The sequence below is a fragment of the Melanostigma gelatinosum genome, assembly GCF_949748355.1.
Source record: "Melanostigma gelatinosum genome assembly, chromosome: 1".
NCBI classification, from domain to species: Eukaryota; Metazoa; Chordata; class Actinopteri; order Perciformes; family Zoarcidae; genus Melanostigma; species Melanostigma gelatinosum.
This window is the reverse complement of record NC_136634.1, coordinates 8,483,163-8,506,031: the sequence shown is the minus strand read 5'-3', so window position 1 is coordinate 8,506,031 and position 22,869 is coordinate 8,483,163. Positions and strand designations below refer to the sequence as shown.

The following is a 22,869-nucleotide window of genomic DNA, read 5'->3' as shown; positions in this document are numbered from 1 at the left end:
CTTTTCATTGTTTGATTAATTGTCCTGTCACCATTACTGATTGGCAAATTAAGAGCATAACAAATGAGGATTTGGACAGTGTAATGGCTGAGTGAGGTTAAGCGCAGCCTGCATCACACTCTCCATCATGTTTTGCAAGATGAGCCCGCCGTTCTGCGGTGTCTTTGGATCATGTCGCGGAGAGCAGAATGTGAAAGGCAAAGGTCTCAGCAAATTGTTTCCTCAGCTGTGCTGCAGAGGGGAGGCTAAGAATGGAGAAGCCCTTTTAAAGTTGTGTTGTCTTAAACTTTCTCTGCTGTGAGAGTTTTTGTGGCTTTCAGTAACAAATGCAAAGTACATCACCATTTTGTGAAGGAGAAAACAACGTCTCAAACTCTGCTGTTTCCTGTGTTCATGATCACATATCATACACCTACAGATAACCAAATGAAATGAATTACCTTTCCATGTCACACATTTGTTCTAGGATAACAAATTACGATTTGGCGATTTTCTGGGAAAAAGGAGGTAAAGGAGATGCTACAAAGGCCGGGGTTTGCATCCTGTGAACTTTGTTTAAGTTTAGTTGTGGTTTTTGTGTGATGTTAAAGGAACAGTGTGTAGAATTTTGTGGCATTTAGCGTTGTGGTCGCATATGCGACCAACTGAATACCCCTCCGCTCACGCCTCCCTTTCCAAGACTGCGATAACGTGATCCGCCAAGTGCAACACCTTGCTTACGCCATTCGCCTTGCTCAGAGGCCATCCATACCATAAAAACACTACTTTAAGGTCATCGGCAGTCCACCGTTTTCTCTGTGGCTCATGTTCCCGTACTATCACAAGCGAAAGAAAGATGCTCTTGATAGAAACATGGCGGTGCAACAGGTTGAACTCAACAGTGAAAATGACCCGCTCCCAATGTAGATAAGGGCTCATTCTAAGCTAAAGAAAACAGAACAATTCTTAGTTTCAGGTGTACCCCAATGAAAACATAGTTATGAATATTATATTCCATTTCTGCAAATAGATCCCCCGAAATACACACTCCTCATTTAAGTAAACACGTTGTGTCTTGTGCTTCAACTCACTGTTGACTTTTTCAGTATTAAACAAAAACCACCATCTGTCACTCATCACTCCTCACTTAAGTGCTGCGAGTGCCTGAACCGTTGACCTGTGCCTCACATGTTACGAGTGGATATTATGTTGCAATAGGGGATAAGAGCAATTTCCTTAAAAACATATTTAATGTTGCAAAATTAATGTATATCAACATAATTCCCAGACAAGGTTTTTATGAGCACATGGTGCAAAGCTAAACCTTTTAGCCGACAACCAAAATGACATCAAAGACAGAACATAACCTTTCACACTAATTGTAAATGATTTACCGCTAGTACAGATTCAAATGTTTCATTCACATGTCATACATTATCCGACATACCTTATACTATAAATTCCTCATTTCCACTGTTGTACACTAATTTACCAATAAGCCTCAGACACGACACCAAACAAAGCATATAGTTCAGAACTGAAGCGTTCATGCATATTTATGGAGTGAGTTGTTTGTTCCCTGTATCCATCTCCTGACAGCAGTTTTGCAATTATTTATGGATTCCATGTTTTAAGTGGAACAGGAAGACTATTTCAGGCAATCGCTTTTCATGAGCGCACAACTGCTTATGAAAACAGATGGCAAACACAACGCAGTGCTTATTTATTTTATCAGGAAAGATTAATATGGCAAACACAGGCCCGGCGAATGATTGCTGCTTTTATAACGTGTGATCTCTGCTCCCTCTGTTCTGCAGCGTCTGAGACAGTATCAGTGAGAACTGAGACTGATGAATGTGAGGAATGTAAGCTGACGTCACTGCACGCACCGTAGCTTCAGTCACATGGCTAGGTAAACACAAGTAGCCGTTTGGCCTGATTTGTGGGTGTGGGGGTGTGTGTGTGTGTGGGGGGGGGGGGGGGGGGGGCACCAGTGGCTCTGATCAAGAAGACCCAGGAGCAAAGTGTTCCTTCAAGAGAGTTTTTGCTCCATGTTTTGAAAAAAGAAACAAATGCTTTGTGTATTTTTACTGGGATTCCTTCTGTTTGAACAGCAGCCCAACAAAGTGTTTTAACAATGTTTTTCTAGCTTGTGGTTGGCCTTAATGCTGTTCTAGATCCTGAGCACACATGCAGACATGGACACAATTACTGTACAGGTCTGCATGCACACGCAGACCTGAAACCTGAGCCATGCACAAACATGTATAGGGACATCATGTAATGTTTATTGTACGTTTTTTGGAGATAAACTTACAGACAATGCAGTGTAAACACGCAAAAAAACAACTTTCTTATACATACAGAGATGTACTAACACACAAACATGCATTCAAACTCAGTCATTTGCTGACAACAGTTGTAGAAAGTGCATTTACTTGAATAATTCAATGTTATGCGACATCATATCTCGGCTACATTTCAAAAGGGAAATATTGCACTTTTTACTGAACTACATTTATCCGACACCTACAGTTATTAGCTACTACGATGATTAGGATTGTAAATACAAAACACATGTGGAGATTGTAATGTCAGATGCAAATAGGGCCAATTAGTTTGCTCATCAATGCAACAATGTCACAACGTTGGGGAGGTAAACAGCAGAAATATGCTTCGCTGGACTGGCCTCATTCAAATGAATGAGAGGGCTGAGTTTTTTCACGCTGAGCTTATTCAGTGCGTTGTCCTTATACCCTTTTATTGAAAGATGCAGTCGTCAATTTTTATATTAACAATGTATCAAATGACTAAGTAATGTGAAAGGTGTCCAGCTTGTCCAACTTGCCCAGCACCAAATGGCAGAAAGGCAAAGTAAGTTACAAGCTGGTCGACATAATGGAGCATTTAGATATCTTCTCCAAAAGTTGGTAAAAGACCAAAATAGAGCTTAAAGGAAAGTGAATTTTGGACTCACATTCACCTAGTGGCATAAAAACATTTGAAACTTTAGCTCATACCCCCATGTGGTGAACAAAAGCCATCACTGGCTTCCACACATATAAAGCATGTGTCCATTTACAAATTCACAGTTTGAAATATGTTGCCTCCACAGCGGCCCGTGAACAATCACTCTGGGTGGTCTGGTGACAGAGCTGTTGTCACTTTTCAGTAGAGCTCAACTGAAACCATACATCCTGATATACCTTTGCCAAAGGCATAACCGCTGCACGGCACAGTGACAACATATTATTATTCACTGACAAAGCAAGCGTTTAACAAGCTAATGGTGGAAAACCTGCCCATGGGGCTGACCTGAGCCTCTTCAAGGGGAACAGGCTCTGTGATGCAAATCCGTCCACCTGCAAAAAGAGGAAGCGGAGATTTATGCTCGCACACAGGTACACATGCTGTTTATTAGCGGCTGGCATTCACACACTTCCATGCATGCACACGCAGGCTTTGAGTACATCTGTTATTACATGGGTGCTGTCTTGATTGTACATTTATATTTCTACAGCAGTGATTTATAAAGGATGTAGGGATGTGATTTAAAGGCATATGCTTGAGCGGGCAGTCGCTGTCTGTTTGTTTACTGGAGTCCTGTGGGAATCTTGATGGGATTGTAAATGTTCTACGTGCAGCTGAAATAGTGGGGGTAGATGTGTGTGTGTGTGTGTGTGTGTGTGGTCCTCTCTCTGATGAGCACAGACAAAAAACTAAACTCAGACCTAGCTGGGTCAGGCCTGTGAATAAAAGATGAAATAATGTATGCAGTGGAGGCATGCATGCACAAATTCCCATACTGCTTTCATGACGTTGCCGTTGACTGAACTCTGTGTTCTCAGAGTCTCATTCCCTACTAACTGCATTATTAATGCATTATTAAGTTAGATGAAAGCTAGAATGGTTAAATATCAAATATAGTAGATTTCAGATGTCACTATTGCGCCAAAACTAACTAAATTCAAAAGTTCAGTGCGTTTGCTTCAGTTCTCATGTCAAGATCAGGTCCAAATTATTTTGTTATACAACTGTTCATTAACTTTAAAATCCCCTCTTGACGTAGGTCGCCTCCTCCAAAATAAATATTGCCTTCTGTCCCATGTTAGACTTATGGCTTCATAAAAACATTTTCCAGTGGAACTGTAACACCCAGCCCTGTTGTCTGAGACCTGCACTGTGCACTAAACCAGCTCGCATCCATCCATTTATCATTGCTTAAATAAGACCAATGAGCAGCAAAATACAGTCAACTGTGGCTTAACCCTCTTTTTTTTATCAGCCTACGCTCCTTATCCTCTGGCCTTTCATAATGTAATTCATAAATGTGACAGAAAGTCTTTAAGAAGACACATAAATCGCTATTACCATTTCCATTTTGTAATGAAAGCTCAGCTGGAAAATACCCAAGTGGCTGAAGCAGGCTGACAGGCTGAATCACCGAGTTGATGGATGATGGGGAAATGCACTCTTTATCTCAATGCTGTCCATCTTTTTGGATGTACATGTAGCCGGGCCAATGACACACACATAACCGATAATCTGTCGTCCCATAGATGGGTATGTAATTAGCCGATCAACAAGCAGGTGCAGTCACCTTTGGGGAATGAGTGACAGCGCAGCCTTAATATATTCCAGAGGAAGAAAAGTTAGCTTGCATTTAGTAAATGAATTGCAGCGTCACAAACTATTCTTCTTCGAAACAAGTGTGATGTGGCCATAGAGTAGCCACTAGTGTTGTCACAGTTTGAAGCAACTGTGAATTAAACCACACAAAGCCTACTGGCACCTTGCCGCCTGAACAGAGCAGAGGCCTGTAAAACAAACAAACCAGTGAGTGCTGTGTTCCCTTCTCAGCTTTCCAGGCCCCAGCAGTAATCCTGACTGGACTATTATACACTAATGGCGTTGGCATGCTGTTTTGAGGTGGGCTGCCAGGTCTACCCAGCCAGATCCCCCCTTTCTAACCAAGTTGAATGTGCGAAACTGGGAACCTCGAGGAGGAGTCGGTCAGAGCTCATAAGCTAGGAAAAGCAGCGTGTACACAAATAATATTACAAAAGAATAGAAGATTATGCTTTTTAATTATTTACATGGATGAGACTTTAAAACATCGTTTTAGTTTAGTTTAATAGGAGATTTTCGGTTTGTCATCGGCACATTTCAGGCCATCGTGTTTGATGATTTTCGAGGTCAGAATACGGGGTACTCCCATAGAGGTTTTCCCTGGGCCACGTCATCCTTGTGGCCGGTGCTTTCACCCTTGGAGACTGACATATCTATCTCTGGTAGAGCCTCAGACACACTGGGTTTCTTCTAGGATCAGACTAAGTCTCTCCCAGGAAACGTAAAGATAAATCCCATCAGTCCCACTTCTGAAATTAGCGGAGTCTGAGTAAGAACGTGTGAAAAGTATGGGAGGGCTAAACAGAGTGCAAATGCAGATCTGGTGTGTGAACTACATGCTGGGATCATATGTATGTATGTGAGCATTGTTAATGCACATGCAATCGTGGTTTTTCTCATTAAGCGTGCATGTTTGCTTTGCAGGCCGGTGCATGAGACAGAGAATGTGAGGAGTGTGTGGATGCCAAACAGCTTTTAGGTGTGAGTGTGTTGCTAATCTTTGCATTCACACAAGTGTGTTCCTCATTCCCTGCACATGGCCCGCTCCGCTTTGGCAGCCCACCTCAATAGTTCCCTTCCCTCCAGCGATGACGCAAATGACCCGCGATGACTGACCCCCGCGGTAAAACCTGTAAAACATTAGCCAGCTTGAATCGGAATGACTCTCCATACTCTGCCCACAGCATGCAGGCACTGAAGGATTTATTTATTTATTTATTTTAAGTGTCCTCCCGGCGGACTGCTGCCGTGCTCAAAGAGGATGTGGCAGAGGAGAAGCAGTCACCTGGACAAGGAGCCAGGCCGTTTGTGTCACAAATGTGTGTCCGCCTGTACTTGAGTCTTTCCACACTCTTTTCCTGCAGTGTGTAGTGTACGGGGAAGATACCCACCCCGATTCATTCATAGCACTTAATGTCTTCTTTCCGTTTGCCTCATAGCATTACTATTGCCTCGTGTCCAATTAAATTCAGAACAGCATGAAGAGAGTTTTTCAAGGAGGATGATAGTTTATTTCGTGAAAATTCAAGACAGAAAGTACTGACATTATGGATCAAAGGTCTAGCTTGTCAATGCTAAATTTAGATATCTGAAGGGCTGACAGAAAATCTGTATCTGTCTACACCTCAGAGAAAGAAATGGATGAAGAACACCAAGCTTCCTGCACTCAAAGCTTAGGTAGCAATTAATGGAGATGTTAAACATTTGAATGTACACTATTATACTACATAAGTGTTTCCAACTGGTGCAGAAAAAAATATTTCATTCGAAGGGATATCCTGTAACTATACATTGTCATGATTCTGTAAAAAAACCTGTATTAAAACAAAAAGGACAGTTTCCCAAAGGGTGCTATATAGCACTCATCATGAGAATACCTCCACCTGTGGGTGCAAAAGAAGATTACAGCGCACTCTCAGAGCTGTGATGAGCAAGACAGAGTTCACTGTGGCTCTAACAACCATGGAAGTGAGTACAAGGACCTTTGATTGTTGCTTTGATGGTGTCTTGACAGCTAAGCCGCTGTCATTTCTGAAGCCTTCCTATCGTGAGACTTAGTTGAATCTGACCTAGTTTCTTGTTGTCGACTGGAATGAAAGTGAGTGCGGGGATGTCTGAGTCAAGCATTGCAGGCGTCAGAATATCTTCGACAGAGAGCAGTGATGAAAGAACAAAGGAGGAATAAGTAAGAAAATATTCAGAGACCTCGAGGCAGCGAGTGTCAGTCTGAGTGCATGCGTGTATGTAAGCAGGCACATGTGTGAATTCATGACTTTGCAGACCTGATTGTAAGTTAGAGCACAGTGAGTTTAATTGGACAAAGAGCTGGTGCATTAAACCCCTTGGGTGAAGCTGATTGGAAATCCTGCAGACTGATCTGCTGGTCCTTAATTAACCCAACTGTACTGTAAGATCAGCACTCTCTCTCTCTCTTTCTTCATCCCTTCCCTCAACCAGGAGATCTTCAGTTGGTACTTCTTGTAACCATGTCCTCAATTGACACTGCATTTGGGTCCCAGAGTAAATCCAGTTCACTAACAAGCTAGCACAGCTACTGAAGATCCAAGTAGACACGCATCAACTCCACTCATATGAAGCCACGGTAACGAGGGTCGAAGTAGGATGCGGGAGGCGGAGACAGAAAGAGGGAGGCAGAGAAGAATGAAGGCCCGATCATGAATGAATGATTAAGAAACACTGCTAGCAGTTATCGTGCACTGAGCTATATTAGGACGAAGCAGTTTCCGGTTCCCTTTCCAGACGCATTTAGAAAAGTAGGTAGTAAAACGATGACAGACTCATTGCGAGGCTTCAGAACTATCGGTGTGAAAGTGGAGCTCCACTATGGGTTGCTGTCTGCCACTTCACACTTCTAGGGAAGTGGTTCTCTGGTGGGAGCAAGTCAAACAACAAGCATATTCCAGTAGTTTGTTTGTGCTTTGACACTGTGGTGTTTACCCAGCACCTCAGAGGCACGGCAGCTTGCTGTGGGCCGTGGCTCGGAGCCATGGTGGTGGACAGGGCATGGCTGCATACTGGCATCCACGCTGCTGCCCTCTTAACACTCTGGGTGAGAGGAAGGCTGGGAGTTTACTCGCCTGGCACTATTTCATTTTGAGTCATGAGAGTGCAGCTCATTTTCACAGGGAAAGGGCTGTATTTTGACTGGCTGCTTTCTTTGTATGTGTGACAGTTTTTATATCATCTACTGTACTTAGGAGTGCCCTTTTCATTATTTTCCTTTAAAATCTAAACAAACTGTCATCAAGCTTGGAAGAAAAAGACAGGACTTCTTGTCATGACACAGGTTGTAATCTATAACTGTAAACATCCCTCTTCTCCTTAAGCGATTCCATCAGAGGGAACACACCGTAAGAAATTTGGGACAAGGGATAGTCCTTGTTTGGGCAAAAAGACAAAAATTACCCGAAACTATTATGAGGTTTCAGTCTGAATCCGGTCTGTGTCTTTGCCCTGGTTGTCTTGTGAAGGAGATTTGTCATTGTTTTGTTTCTGTAAAAAAACCTATGTGTAACTGCAGGAAGAATCCTTCTGCCTCAGCTTAGCAGTGAAACACCATCCGAGTTAAAATAAAGAGGGAATTTTGCACTAAAAAGACTAACATTTGGAAAACACTCACTTTATTTGGCTAACTTGCTCAGACTGGCGTCTCCCTCAAGAGGTCAGTTCATCCAAATCAATAAAAAAAGAAGTAGTTTCATACATTTAATGGTATGTAGCCATGCAGAATATACTAGTTCAATTTGTCGGTGTTTAAAGATATAAATCTCTGAAAGTTCAACAGCAACATCTCTTTTAAGGACCAATGTCTCGGTAACTCTGTGTGTGAAGACTTCAAAAGCAGAAAACGCTTCCAAAGAAAACTATTGACAGTGAGGTCTTTGGGCTATTCCACAGTAAATGGGACCTTGTTCCTGGAAAGACACATTGTTGTTGAAGTTTGAACCCTTGAGGGTTCCTCTGCAGTTGTAAATTGGGAGAATACAAGTGTGTGGAAACTAGTTAGCAAGTCGTAAAAGCAATGGAAAAATAGTTCAAACTTCCCGTCTTGACACTCCAAGAGGTCGTATGAATGCAAACTCGGCCAAACCTATCGGAAATAAAAGGGACTAAACCTTAATGCTGACAATATTAGAATCCTTATGGCTTTTAATCTGTGTTAAATAACATCCAGTTTGAATTTAATTCAAATTGACACATTTCAAACATGACCAGTGGTGCAGATGAGGGCTCACATGAGCTCAGTATGATTTTATCATTTTCAATTTAGTTTATTGGCTGCACCTTGATGAACTACACCATTATAACTCCGTTCTCTTGTTTGTCTCTTTCTTTCTCGTGTCACTCTGGATCATGAAAGTACAGCAAATCTTCAGGATGCGTTCACAATGGAGCCAGAGTTCCATATAAATGCCTTCGACCTCATTGAGTGTGTCGTGTTGCTCTGGTAGCTGTTGCGCCGTGATTGAAAGACGTACTTCCACTTTCAAAGACGCAACGCATTTTCTCTCTTGAAGACCGGTTTCAGTCTCTTATAAATCACCAGTATTGCTGTAAGTGAAAGCCACTGCTCGACCCGAGTGACGGAGCGGTAATGAATCTAGCAGAGGGTGAAACAAAGGGCACAACTTCTACAAAGTTGTTATTTTTCCCAGTAGGTGCACTGGAGCTTTAGGACAAAAACAAATCCATTTGGACATTTTACTGCTTCGGCTGCGTTGTGCTGCCTGGAGGGTGTCCATGAAAAACCGGGAGATCTCTAAGAAATCATTCATGTGTGGTTTTACCTCTTTAGACATAATAGTGGCAGTGAACTGTCATATGTTTTAGGTATAATCTTCGTTCTCCTGAAGCAAAACAAGGTAATAAAGTTTGAACAAGTCTTTTTGTTACCAGCCGCGACAGCATGTGGCTGGTATTGTTTTCATCTTGTGAGTCTGAGTGTGTGTGTGTGTGTGTGTGTCATCATGGTAAAATATGGTCATGGAGACACCTACTGTAGCAGGAACTACTTTACCAGGTGCTTATATTCATATGTCTCTGTCTGTGGACAGATTTGATCAACGTGACAGTGTCACAAGTGCAAGATGCAGTCACGGAGCTTCATAGGTGTGTAGCTGAGATCAAAAGGAAGGCCAAGTGTGAAGATGGTTGTGTTAACAATGATGGTCTCTAGTTTGTCTCGTTTCTTATCAATGTTTATTCTTGTTTGGAAAGGATTAACTCGCTGGAAAAGAAGACGTATATCCTCTTTGTATCATCATATTTTTCTTTGCTCTTTTATTGGCAGTGTGCAATTCAGCCTCCGTGAGGTTATTATCTGGTTGTGCTGGGCTTCTTTTGACTCTTGTGACGGGAATTTCTGCTTTTTGTCTTTGAAAAACAGATGTTTTTGCTTCTACAGTTCTTTCCTGTTTGTGATGACACCGGCGATTTGAAGGCTGGAAGCACTAAAACCAACATTTTTATTTACTGATTTTCCAGCACTGGTGAATAACATTCAAACACAGTGGCACCAGACTGCGTCCACTGTTTGGTTTAGTAAGTGAGTAGCACACCATCCACATGTATTTGTTGATGAAATGTGTCTCAGAGGGAATTAACTCCACTGTGGCCTGTAAAGTCACTCTGTGCAAGAGGCAATCTGCGGCGCTCACATTTTATGCTGAGCTTTGATTTTGTGTGTTTCTTTTGTTTTGGCACATCAAAGGCTGCATGTAGACTTCTGTGTAGTCTGGGTCTGTCTCTCAGAGCATGGAGATGAAAGAGTGGGTTACATAAGACTGCAAGACCCAATGGGCTGTTTATGTGCGTGCGCCTGGAGAGCCTCACTGATACTAAGACCTTCTAATGGAGCCGGACTCAGCCGTGACCATCGAGGAGCTGCTGCCAACTCCTATACTTTAAAAAGCGAAACCCCGTCGTCAGAGCAGTAAAATAAGACAAACAGCTCACTGGATGGCTAATATTATCATTCACAGTAATTTACATCTCATACGTGGGCCTTTTACACAGATGATTGCCTGTTTGACTTCCTTTTTTATCGAGTGTGGTTATATTAATGCATGAGAAGGTACACGCATGCTTGACGGAGCTTTAAAGTGACTCACAGATATAATCATGCTCATGATAGAAGAATCCAGGCTCTTCATAGCTGCAGTCCTTGGGCTAGAAAATGGAGCATGAGTGAAGAATATGTTGAGAAAGGGCAAATCCCTCATATTGCATTTAAATAAAAGAAGATCCTGAATGTCAAACTGTGGAAAAGCTGTTGTGCTTTATGAATGGATGTGCATTGTGTTTGATTGAATGAAGACGACAACCTACAATTGGCTAACAACTCAATTGGCTAACAGCTCCGTAACAGATGTAACTGTGACTTGAAGCATTTATTGAGGTTTCAAATCTATTTTTTCCGACAATTCACGTGTAAATGTGAGGATGATGCCCAATAAAAGGCACGAGATAACTGTGTTTCCGGCTGCAGAGCAGTGGCTGAGTGGCGGCGATGCAGTTAGCTGCGTGTGTAGTCATGTTAGCTGTTAGCTGATAGCCAAATACACCGTCCAAAACAATAAAAGTGGGCAAAGTGCTTTTCTCACTGTGTCTCACTTGCCTTGTCTCACCTCACCTGCCCAGGTAGGGGCTGCAGAGTAATGCAGTATCAAACAGGCAATAAAAGGTGTTTTGAGAAAGTGTGAGTCACTGCAACCCAGAGAGTTCCTTGAGCATTCAGCCATCAATGAGCACCCAAAATATTTTGCTGTTTGGTCCAACAGCATGCAAGATTAGCCGTGGACAGACACAGAGATGCACACACACACTCAGTCACGCAAACACAAGACCGAACTGATTATCTCCTGGCAACAGGAGCAATTTGCTTAGAACTAAGCAGCACTGTTGAAAAACACGCCACAAAACAACACTTCTGTCCAGACGGACCAGTAGCACAGGCGACCGAAAACCAATGTTTTCCAAATGTTTCCTCTCACAGCATGACACAACTCAATGACCTCCTCTGACACAGTAAATTACACCTGAATTATCAATTTGGCTCTGATGCCGAGCCCCTTGCCTCAGTGTGTGCAGCCGCAATTTGTCACAGCGACATGCTGGGTTTCTCAGGGCTTCTCAGTTCTGGGGCAGAAAGCCCGAACAGAGGCGGGGGGGGGGGGGGGGGGTAATGTTGACTTGGCTCTCCTGCAACGTGCTCACCAAAAACCAGTGACAGAGCTGCACTGATGCATTCGGTGACTCCCAAGAAAGTGGAAAATGGGTTTACGAGGCCTGTGGGAGGACACAGTAGCTGGTAATTAGACAGCGTAAAATAATTCAGCCCCCACCAGACCCTTAGGCAGTGAATAGGAGCTAAAGTAAACCAAACCTGACTGTGAAATTGCATTAGACATCTGCGCTTAATGGAAAGTGAAAAAAAATAGACAAAACCCATTTTTGCATTTATGAGCGTTTCCATTCCCCCCCCACACACACACTTCTTCGACTCTTTGCGTCACCATTCCTGCTCCTCCTCTTTTTCGCTCCAGCACAGTGAATCTCAACCATGGTGTTGCCTTTGTGCAGAAGTTCTGCTGTAGGACGTGAACAGGAACAGGATGTTCATGACTGTGGTTTGAACATGTCTCTCTTTTCCCACAGATGCTCCCCCGTTCGGATTGGGACCACAAGAGAGGCTCCCGGGGATCACAGGTTAGCACTGTCCACACAAAAAGAGACACACTAGTAATAACAATGATGTTTAACAGCTGACAGGAAAACACACACACACACACGCACACGCACACACACAGGAACTAGTTCCCTCATCTCTGTCACTCGCCTACACACACCTTTTAAATGACGCAAATAGCAGAAATCCCACCACGAACACGTCCGTTCACCCACTCATGTCCAGAGGTGTCACTTCCCACCTTGTTGTACTCTTTTAGTCTGAAGGACGCGGGTCTGTGATGTAGCTGGAAGGTGCTGCACAAGCCATATACAGTATGTTCTGCTATAAGGAGGATATCCTTTAGAATGCGTTCGTGCTGACGCTTTATGCTGGGGTAGCAATGAAAAGTTGTGGTTGGGGGGGTGAATTGGGGCATTTTTTATGAATCGCGTTCGTAACTGTGCAGCGCAGGATTGGCCTTGAAATCAAATTACACACTGTCATTTCCTAGAGAAGTCTCATATAGCGGTATGTCTGTTCTCAGATCAGCCTTACAATATGATCCTCTTTGAGCGGAGACATTTTCAAATAGCATGTTACCCTTTTGAAATATCAATTTGTTATGTGGGGTTAGTGATGTAGGCGAGCACATATTTTTTGATTGATGCATTCCCTAAGCTGCCATTTAGACTCAGTGGTCAGCTCAGTTCTTTTTTCTTCCTTTTTTCTTGGATCGGTGCTCTGCGTTCGTCAGTGGAATCCTGTCATAGTCCAGAGACTGACAAGACGTGTAAGAAGTCAAGGCTTATGTTGGCACCCCTCTCCATCTCATGGCTATTTTCCCTTGGCTCTGCTCTCTTGGACCAGGTCGTTGGTCAGAGAGGCTGGTAGCGCTCGACTACGCCACGGCACCTCGTAGCGTGTGTAAATCACACACTCTGCTCTTTAGCCGGTGACCAGAGCGTTTGATTGATCTCCACTTTGTCATAGTCGCCAACATGCACACATTAGCAGGCTCATTTGCCAAACCGCGTTTTTTTTTTTCCCCCCACCCGTCCGCAGCATGCGGTGGATGCTTCAGCCTAGGAATTGACAGTGAAGTTATGTATGGAAAGAGCTATTTAAATATTTGTATTCGACTTGAAAACACATTGGTTTTGGAACATTACCCGGGGAGATTATCGGAGAAAAGAGTGTCTGTCGGCCTCGAGTGTCTCGAGACTGTTATTCTAAATTACAGAAAGGCTGGAAGAGTCGTATGTGAGGCAGACAAGCCATGACATTGCAGTCATGTTGAAGATTTCTCAAAATCACTCTGAGCACTTCAAACACTTGGGACCAGCGTTTCTTAAACTGCGGGTTTTTCGAGTTGTTAAAGGTCACTGCCCTTCTTCTGGTTGGCCCCGACATGACGGTCCATTTTCTCATTAAATCGGGTCCTGTGGCATGACTGAATTTAAGGCTGAAAGAGACTGAAAACATTCAACTACCTGCGCTTGTGACCGTCCTCTGCCTGGTAAACAATTGTATCCGCAAATGACACAGAAGCATTCGCAGTTTTTAAACTCCTACCTTTACTGATGTGCGACGGTAAAACACCTCTGAGCTGGTGCCATTTATCAGAGAGTAAGTGATGAATTGAATGACATTTTAACTTGGTTTTATTTACAGCATGCCTGTTCAGTTTGCAAGATTTTTTAAATCGTGTGACTGTGCATAAAGGATTTATGTTTTAACCACTTGTATCATGTGGTAAATCCTCGCTCAGTGTATGCAAACTGTTTTACGTTTGCCCGGTCCTTTATGCCAGCATTTCTTGTTTGCTTCTGCCTCTACTGGTCTGTTTGTGTGTCTCTCTAGCTCTGTTTTTTTTATCTTACTTGGCTCCTTTGTTGGAATCAAACCCCCTGAAATATGTGTAAGGAAAAACAAGCCTCTCCTTGGAGATGAGATGGCTGCATGTTCGGGGTCAATTGGCTTGACCTTTCCAAGTAAATCATTAATGAGGCAGTTATTATTGTTTGTTTTGTGTTAATACCCCTCAGATCCCACAGCACAACCGCTTTAATAAAATATGTAATCGTGTGTAATTGTATCCTGGCTGCAGCCGAGGACCTGGCTCAGCACAGCTTTGGTTTGTGTTGACAGAGGGGTTGTGAGGGGAGTTGGGTCTTGGTGGGGGTTTCGTTGGGAAGTGGGAAATACAGTTTTGGCTGTAGGAGCTCAGGCGAGGAGCAAAGAGTGTCTCAGTGGAGCTTTCTGTTACCGTTCTGCTGTGATTCACACTTTATCAGCTAATTCAAGTAGAGAACATCACCAACTCCCAGGCTTCTCTTCAGCTAATCCATCTGGACAGATGTGATCAGGGCCATTACTGCACTGCCACTGAAATAGAAAACTGCACGGTAATGATTTTTCAAACATGCAGAGAGTTCTGTGTAAATGAAATCAAGCTAAGAAAAAATAATGAATGCGCTTAAGTATTTGTTATTTAATATATTCCCCAGCTTCTTGCTCAGCAAATTCCTGTATATCTCAGAGTGTGCGGGGGGTTAATTGCAAACAAGCCCCACAATGTGTGTATCCGTTATGAAGATCCAGAGTTGCTTACATTATTGAAATGTGTTTACGAAGAGAATCAAATACCTTGCGTTCTCCAGTAGGCCCCTGAGGCCTTTGTCCAGTCTCTAGCTCTCCTGTGGGATAAATTATATTCTCACCATTGCACAATTTTAAGAAGCTTCACATGTCACGGGTATTTTACTTGAGGCTTAGAGGGCTTTATGTTTATATGAGGGAGCCAAGGGGTTAAAAGTGCATTAAGTGGACCGTCTCAGAAATTGCAAAAATGTGACCTCTTTGCCTGTGTATTCCATTAATAATAATCATTGGACAGAAAGATCAGTGATGTGTTTGTTGCATCAAATGCACTTCATCTGTCTTCTGCAGAGTTATTGGCAAAAACATGTGGATGCAGCAGGAACACCAGCAGTCATACTTCAGATACTCAGTGTTTATGCAACAGTCATAGTCCATGTTGGTGTTTGTAGTCTGTGATGTGTCACATGAAAAAATGTGTGCATACACATATCTGAAGTTTAAATATTGTAAATGCATGTGTGCGTACCAGCATTTAGCAAAGCATACAGCATTGTTTTATGGATATTTTGTGACACATATGTTTGAGTTATTAATTCCTCAAAAACCTTTATGTTAAATGTTTCTGGTCATTGACTCATTTCATCGATCTGGTACAATAGCCAGACTAAACCGGCACTAAGAGTTATTTGTAATTATTATTTGGTCAAAGCTCCACATACAGCAGAGTAGGGTCAGAGTACAGAGAAGCTGTGTGGACAAATAGCTTTTCACTCTTCAGGAGTGATTGCTGGTTTGTTTTGACTGGCCCTTGGTTTGGTTTACATGAACTGCTGCACGGGTGTTAATCTATGGCATGTCTATTGACGTAGTGCTCCAAACTGTGTTATTCACGTATACACTGTTGTTATTCATAGTAAAATGTCATAGCAGCAAGGTTTAGTATATGGCTTGGCTCGTTGAAGAATCATAAAAACTGTTTGTTAATGCTGGTAGTCAGTTTTATCAAATGTAGCATGTCAACAAACGCTGGCGGCTTGTGACCGAATATCACACCGATTTTTGCGGTAAATTTGTGACCAGGGGTGCTTGGCACAGGGGCCGGATTAGGAGGATCAGTGGGTGTGTGTGTGTGAAGGGCTGGCATCAGTCTAAACAGGAACTTTCTTGCCTTTTTAAAATCAACATGCCTCCTGGCAGTTAAATGCAGAAAATTGGCCAGCCACAAAAATACCAAATGGCTGCAAGCATGAGAGAATCCACATGCTCCAAAAATATGACTTTTTGAATTGAAATAAGTCTTTTTCTAAATGACTTGAGCAATGTATTTAACTGCTTTGAAATTCTAATCATCATTCAGTTGTCATTCGTTAAGAACACCAGCCCACAGGCTAACGTGCAGCGCAAAGTGTTGTATGACTGCTCCCCCCCCCCCCCCCCTAGCGTTTCCAAGTGGTTCTGGAATTTCCGCTGCAAGTGAGACTACCTGCAAAGAACTACATCGGTACTTTTTGGCAACTGGGGATAGCTGATGATAGCTTCTGGGTCAATTTCCTGTTTTAGTTGCACAATGGTTGCACCTTCTTTGTGCCGTGAAACAAGCCTTCATTATCCCAGAAGATCGAAAAGCTGTTGGCAGTTGCATACTGAAAGCCAGGCTTGTAGGGAGCCAATCGAAACCTTTGTATAATTTAAGGTAGTTACTCCCAAATCTCCTCTACACAACTCTCTGAGGTGCTGGATCACTGATTAACTCTGAAGGGTCTATTTCTCAGAAACATCCATAAAGCTTATGGAACCATTTAGAGAAATACTTCAATCAACATAATTCAGTATACACCTTCACTGGAAGGTGTTTAATGGAGTTTACAAACACTGCAGACGTGACCGAGGAAAGAACACCATGGTGCTTTCAGAAAAATGTTTCCAATTTTGAAATGCTCCATCATAACATGTGTCCAAAAGCTTTTTTCTACGATACTCACAATGCTGTTTCCCCAGACAGGGGTCAGTGAGTGGGGCTTGTATGAGATCTATCCTTACACAAGTGGAGCCGCTACAGAGGTGCCTGTGGCTGATGAATGAAACCGATCATCTAACCTGACAGGAAATGCTTATATAACCTTATGATATTATGTACCGGTAACTTGCTCACAATTCAATCTCTTACAGGAGGTCCATTGACGATTCTTAAGTTTTAGTTTGCAGATTGTTGGGAGATTTGGAGCATCGGGACTTATCGTCCAGCCAAGACCAACTTGCGCCAGGGATGGTCGGGACTTTACCTTCTTAATCTTTCCTTGCAATCAGCGTTGTTTGATAGCTCAAAGCTCTTGCTCCTCGTCTCACAAACATTCTTTAGATACCTTTCGAGGGAGGATTTTTAAAGGTAGATGGACAGTGTTTTTTGACAGCATGATCTTTTAAATTAAGCAAGATCTTGGCTTGTTTTAGCAGAGCAGGTATTGCCATTTTTTCAGGTCAATAAGAACATTACAAATTCAGTGGAAGCAAGCTCCCCACCATGTCCCCAAGTCTCAAAAGCTACTCATGCACCTGGAGCCTTTCACCACAATTTATTTTTCAATGTCATGCTTTGGGCATTAAGTGGCTTGCCCCCAGTGCAAAATCAAACCGTGCACATCCTTCCCTCCTCCTATATGGCCACTTCAGTCCAATTCTTTAGGTAGTCAAGCTTAGTGACACCATGCTCATCCTGCATAGTGTGTTTAACTGGGTGCACACGTGTCTCTCTGCTGCATGCTCAGGATGATGCCATCTTCACTGTATGTTTGTGTGTAAGTCTTTGTCTATGCAGCGTGTGTTTTACTTAACTTTCGCGTTGGCTGTGGTGTGAGAACTAGGGGTTAAGTTTCTAGAAACTGCACAACTTGTTTGTGTGTGCACGCATGCGTGGTTGGAGATGCTCTGACCAGACAGATGTTCTCCAGCAGCTATATTCTGCTTAAACCCTCTCTGAAGCAAACTCCTAAATCAGGCTGTAAATGAGCGGAGAGACAGGTGTTTACATCGTATGCTCACAGCATGCATTAAAGCAGAATATGTGAAAGAGGAGAGGGAGGATAAGAAGACGAGAAGTGGAGAGGAGAGGAGGGATGAGGGGGGTACAATAGCCTTCTGTCCAGAAACGTTCCATCAGCCATCCCACAGGACGTCTCCTTGTCTTTAAAAGGGATTAGCTTCGTCCCACTGCTGACCATGTGTCAGATGTATCAATAAGTGTGTGTCATTATCATGTGTGGATGACCACATGTGGAGGAATGGCCTCACACCCGCTGAACACACGGCTTTTGTCCTTTTGCAGACTAAAAGAAAAAGTGTAGAAATACAGTGACTTATCTGATATAACTAGGAAAATACAACGCGAAACCTTCACTGTTCCCACAAGTCGAGACGAATGAAAGGTGTTCACACATGTGTTGTTCAGGTCAACCTCTTGCCACTTAGCCAGTGTAAACAGTATAATTCTGGGTGCCTGGCAGCTGGTGTCAAAGTGAATGGGACACGGGGCGAGAAGAATCTGATAACATTCTTTGGAGAAAAAGGGAACTCGTGAGCTTATTAGATAAACTTGTTGGCAGCCAAGACTGACCTGTGTTTAGTTGTGGTTGTTCAACTGCTCTAGGCACAGCAATTAAGAGTGGGCTGTGAACTTTTCACTTTACCCTGCAAAAAACAGGGCCGGCTCAAACTACGGCGCTGCCTTCAAAGCACAGGGCAGACGAGGGCTGTTGGCCGTCTCTCAGGGGTCAAGAGCGAGGAAGTCAAGGGTCGGATTCTAGCTGAGACATCGCTAACGAGTCCATTCATTAAGCATTAAGTACAGCACAGCTGTGCTGAACATGGTTAACCTCATGTTGTTCACATGTCTAAAAGTATGGCAACTCCTACAGCTGTGAAGTGCCACTCCCTGCTCCTCCTCACGTTTTGGCTTTCTCTGAGCTGAAAGGAGCCATATAAGGTGTAGACGAAAGCCTTTGATGTGTGCGTGGATGGATGTGTGCATGTGTGTGTGATAACACAATTAAAATACACTTTGTAAAGCTTGGCCGGATCTCAGTCTGACACTGTGATTGAATATGTCTCCTATGATAGTGGTCTAAAGTAAATTGTCTATTGTTTTCCTACTTTTATATTGTTGTGTTTGGGTATTGTTTATAGGTGTCATTTGTGCCATGTTGGTTTTTCCCTGAGCTCAGTGCCCTATTGAGACACAATTTGGTGATGGCTGTGCTCACTGTCATTGTCCTCTTATAATGCGTTTTTGCTGCTGGAAAATTTGCCTCCCCAGATCATTTCTGAATAGAGACTGTAATAGTTTTCAAATCAGTCTTTGTTGTATCAGCATTAGCTTCTGCTGTGATAGAATATTTAACAGTAAAGAATGACGAATGGTGAAAGATGTATTCAGATCCTTTATTAAGGAAAATAAGCAATACAGCAATGTAATAATACTCCGTTACAAGTTCTGCATTCAAAATGTCACGTAAAGAAAAGAATGTTAGAATTATCAGCAAAATGTAAAAGTAGCCATTCTGCAGGCGGAAGTGCCTCCATCGCTGTTATATTATTATATAATATGATATTTGACTGTCATCACAGATGCATTAATGTGCATTTAAAGAGCAACTTAATACCTGCGCTATAAAGCAGTGTTAGTGTGTGTCTCTAACCACAGTGAGCGTTACCGATGGGTGTAGTAGTGTGCTGTATTGCACTTGTAATCTCATCTAACAATGACATCACTGTGCTTTTATTTACTTGAAAACTTAAACTTTGTTGGATATATAATGAAGTTTTAGACATATAAAACAGGTACATGCATGACATTTTACCTCTGCATTTAACCCATCGTGAACATGTCGGAGCAGTCGGCTGCTGTAAAGCACCCAGGGAGTAATCGATGTCTTTCTCAAGGGAACTTCGACATGCAGACAGCAGGAGCAGGGGATTGAACCTTGCGGTTAAACGACGACCATGTGTTTTTTCTGGGCACATACACTGATAAAGTCCAATAAAAATTCCAGAATCCTTGTGGTTCCATCTTGTTCTCCAGTGTAACATATCTGGCTCTTTAGCTGCTAAATGCTCCACTGTGTTCACCAGCTAGTCGCTAACGGTGTCGGTGAGGCTCGTCGGTGGTTTGGCACTGGGCAGGAATAGTACAGTGGGTTTGTTAGAGCTTTTGCAGCCTTTTGCCGATGGGAGCGGTGAGACTGAACCAAAACAACAAAGCAAAAACATTGAGCTTAAGGTGCCAAAACACTCTGTAGAGTTGAAGGAAACTGTAGAGTGAAGTTATACTTCTTTGTGGGTTTGCTTCTATGGTCAACATCTTCAAGTAATAAGTGCAACTTAAAGTACAAATACCTCAGAATTATCCAAAATGAATTAAAGTATTTGAGTAAATACACCAGTTTCCACCACTGAGAGAGTGAGAGCTGTTTGTCTTTACGTAGAGACATAACTTCAGCATACCGGTAGTTTTACTTCCATTTCGGCAGAATTAACAACTCAAGTGATGCCAATGTCACCTTTAAACACATTATGTTCACACACGAGCTGCTGACATAGTTTACATACCTGCTCTTCACACCTGCTGCCAAGAAGCTGCACACAGCCGCTATCAGATCCAGCCATTAATCAGCATCGACTCACATTAGCCACAGCAGCAGTGATGTTTATTTCTCCTTTGTCTTTCTCCCCGTCACCCCACAGTCATCCGGCACCACTGTCATGGTGGACATAGCAGTGATGGGAGAAGCCCACGGACTAATCACAGACCTGCTGGCTGACCCCTCTCTGCCCCCCAACACCTGCACCTCACTGCGGGCCGTCAGCAACCTGCTAACCACCCAGCTCACCTTCCAGTCGCTGCACCGGCCGCGCCCCGCTCCACTGCTTAACCCCGGCGATGCCTACACATTCTCCGACTCAGAGGAGGGACCAGAGAAAGGGGAGAAGACCTCCATCCATAAGGTAAAGACATCAATGAAGATCATGTGTCATGATTGTTTTTTAAGATATGCAGTAACAGGAAGTCTAGATGAAAGTGGGGATATTTCATCCACATATCAAAAGTCATAATTGTTAATCAAAGGTAGTAATCCAACTTTTTTTTTTGTGAAACGGCAGAAATAATGGAAATGCGGTTCCCTTTATTCGGGCCAAATGATTTATACACCACACGACGCTCCACACACGTGTTAATCTTTTAGCCCATGTTTCAGCGAATGAGTGATTCCTGCTCTCAGAGCTTTTAGCATCAAATGAAAGAGCGTATTTTCATAGAGTTGAGTGAAGAAAAATAGAGCGTGTCTACTGCTCCGAGCACTGTTCTCCCTTTCATAGCTACAGCTGTGTCAACATGACAGATGTGCAGAGCCAGACTGTGTGTGTGTGTGTGTGTGTGTGTGTGTGTGTGTGTGTGTGTGTGTGTGTGTGTGTGTGTGTGTGTGTGTGTGTGTGTGTGTGTGTGTGTGTGTGTGTGTGTGTGTGTGTGTGTGTGTGTGTGTGTAGTCGAGAAAAGGGAGAGGCAACATTAAGGTGAGCGCATCTCTCAAAAGGTTACAAAGAGGGACGTCTATGTGTCAACAAAGCTGGCCACCTCACCACAATTACGGATCCAGATATTAATCTGAGGAACATATCCCGGCTGTCTTGGAAGCTGGCTTGTGGTCGATGGTGCCATCACGCCAGTAATTTGGCTGACAGGTGTTTTCTAACATTTGTAAAAGTAGCGAAGACAAACTGTGCCTGTGGAGCGGCCGGTGAGGCTGCCCTCATTAAGACTCTGCTCCCCGGAGATGACGTGCAGCCTCTGACTGCCCGGGAGGAGAACAGCAGGAGGAGTGAAGGCGGTTAATGCAGGAGTGGAAAGCCCTGCGCTTGCTTTTCTGCCTCTTGGCTAAAGAGTTTGATGTCCATCGTGGTGCATACTGATGCCTTTCAAGCACTTCTCCAAAACCCATTTTCTGTCCGACAGCATGTTCTCTGTGCTGCAAAAGAAGGAGAAGCACATAACTGTACATGAATAAATTCAGAACTGATTGTGAAATATTTGAAGTTTCATCAATCTTGCTTTTTTTACTCAATAATTACAGGGATAAGTTCAGTTTTAGACCTCATTCAACACTGACTTTGTTTGTGAGGATGGCCTAGTTTTTGCCATGCTGCTGCCGATGGTGATGCGTGTGTTTCTGTGACGTGTTCTTTTGCTTTTGGTGTGCGTCTGAAGGGCATTCATTGAAGAATGGAACTACGGTGCTGCAAAATCATACCGAGGAACCATTATTCCTCTTTCAAAATCAGGATTTAAACGTATATTTGTATATACGTATAGTATAGTTTTAATATACACTGTACTGTGCAGAACATGTGTGTCATACGTTTCTCTAATCGTAACAGCATCATACACAGGATGTTTTGGGCACAACCCTGGTATGTCATTTTAAATGAACTTTTGCTTGCACAAGTGTGTCAGTGCTGTCTGTGTGTGTACATATAGTATACGCTAATTGGCCATTGATTTTTGTAAGTGTGTGTGTGTGTGTGTTTTCTATGCATTTGCCTTAAATTCTTAAATTAAGGTTATGGTAAAGCCTCAAGAGAAAGCCAGTGAAATGTCCACTAAAGCGGTTAAACCCGACGGCGTGTTTGAGTGTGTGTGTGTGCTTGCACTCAGTAAATGACGCCTTGCTGTGAATGGGCTCATTCAGGATTCTGAGGCGATCTTTACTAGGTCACCCTGCAGAAGACCGAGAGAGAGAGAGCCTGCCATGTTTAGCGCTGCTGTGCCAAGCTGCTGCATAGCACCGAACAGATGGAGGCACCACAAGGGCACAGACCACTGGGAATCCCAGAGAAAGAGCAAAGACAGAAAGAGACTGAGAGAACGAGACAAAAGAGACTTACGGAGAGAATACGAAGCAGAGAGGCAGAGTCCCTGTGAT

The 22,869-nt window shown here is 43.2% G+C and overlaps 1 protein-coding gene across 1 annotated transcript in view; it reads left to right on the top strand.

The window, feature by feature from the left end:
- LOC306784376 (cGMP-inhibited 3',5'-cyclic phosphodiesterase 3A-like) overlaps nucleotides 1–22,869 on the top strand; it is a gene marked incomplete at its 5' end in the record, with an annotated part of 57,897 nt that overhangs the window by 20,261 nt on the left and 14,767 nt on the right. The window contains 2 exons of the mRNA XM_079278319.1: nucleotides 12,286–12,336; nucleotides 20,636–20,896. Of these exons, the coding sequence (XP_079134445.1) occupies nucleotides 12,286–12,336; nucleotides 20,636–20,896 (312 nt within the window). The remainder of the gene's footprint in view (nucleotides 1–12,285; nucleotides 12,337–20,635; nucleotides 20,897–22,869) is intronic.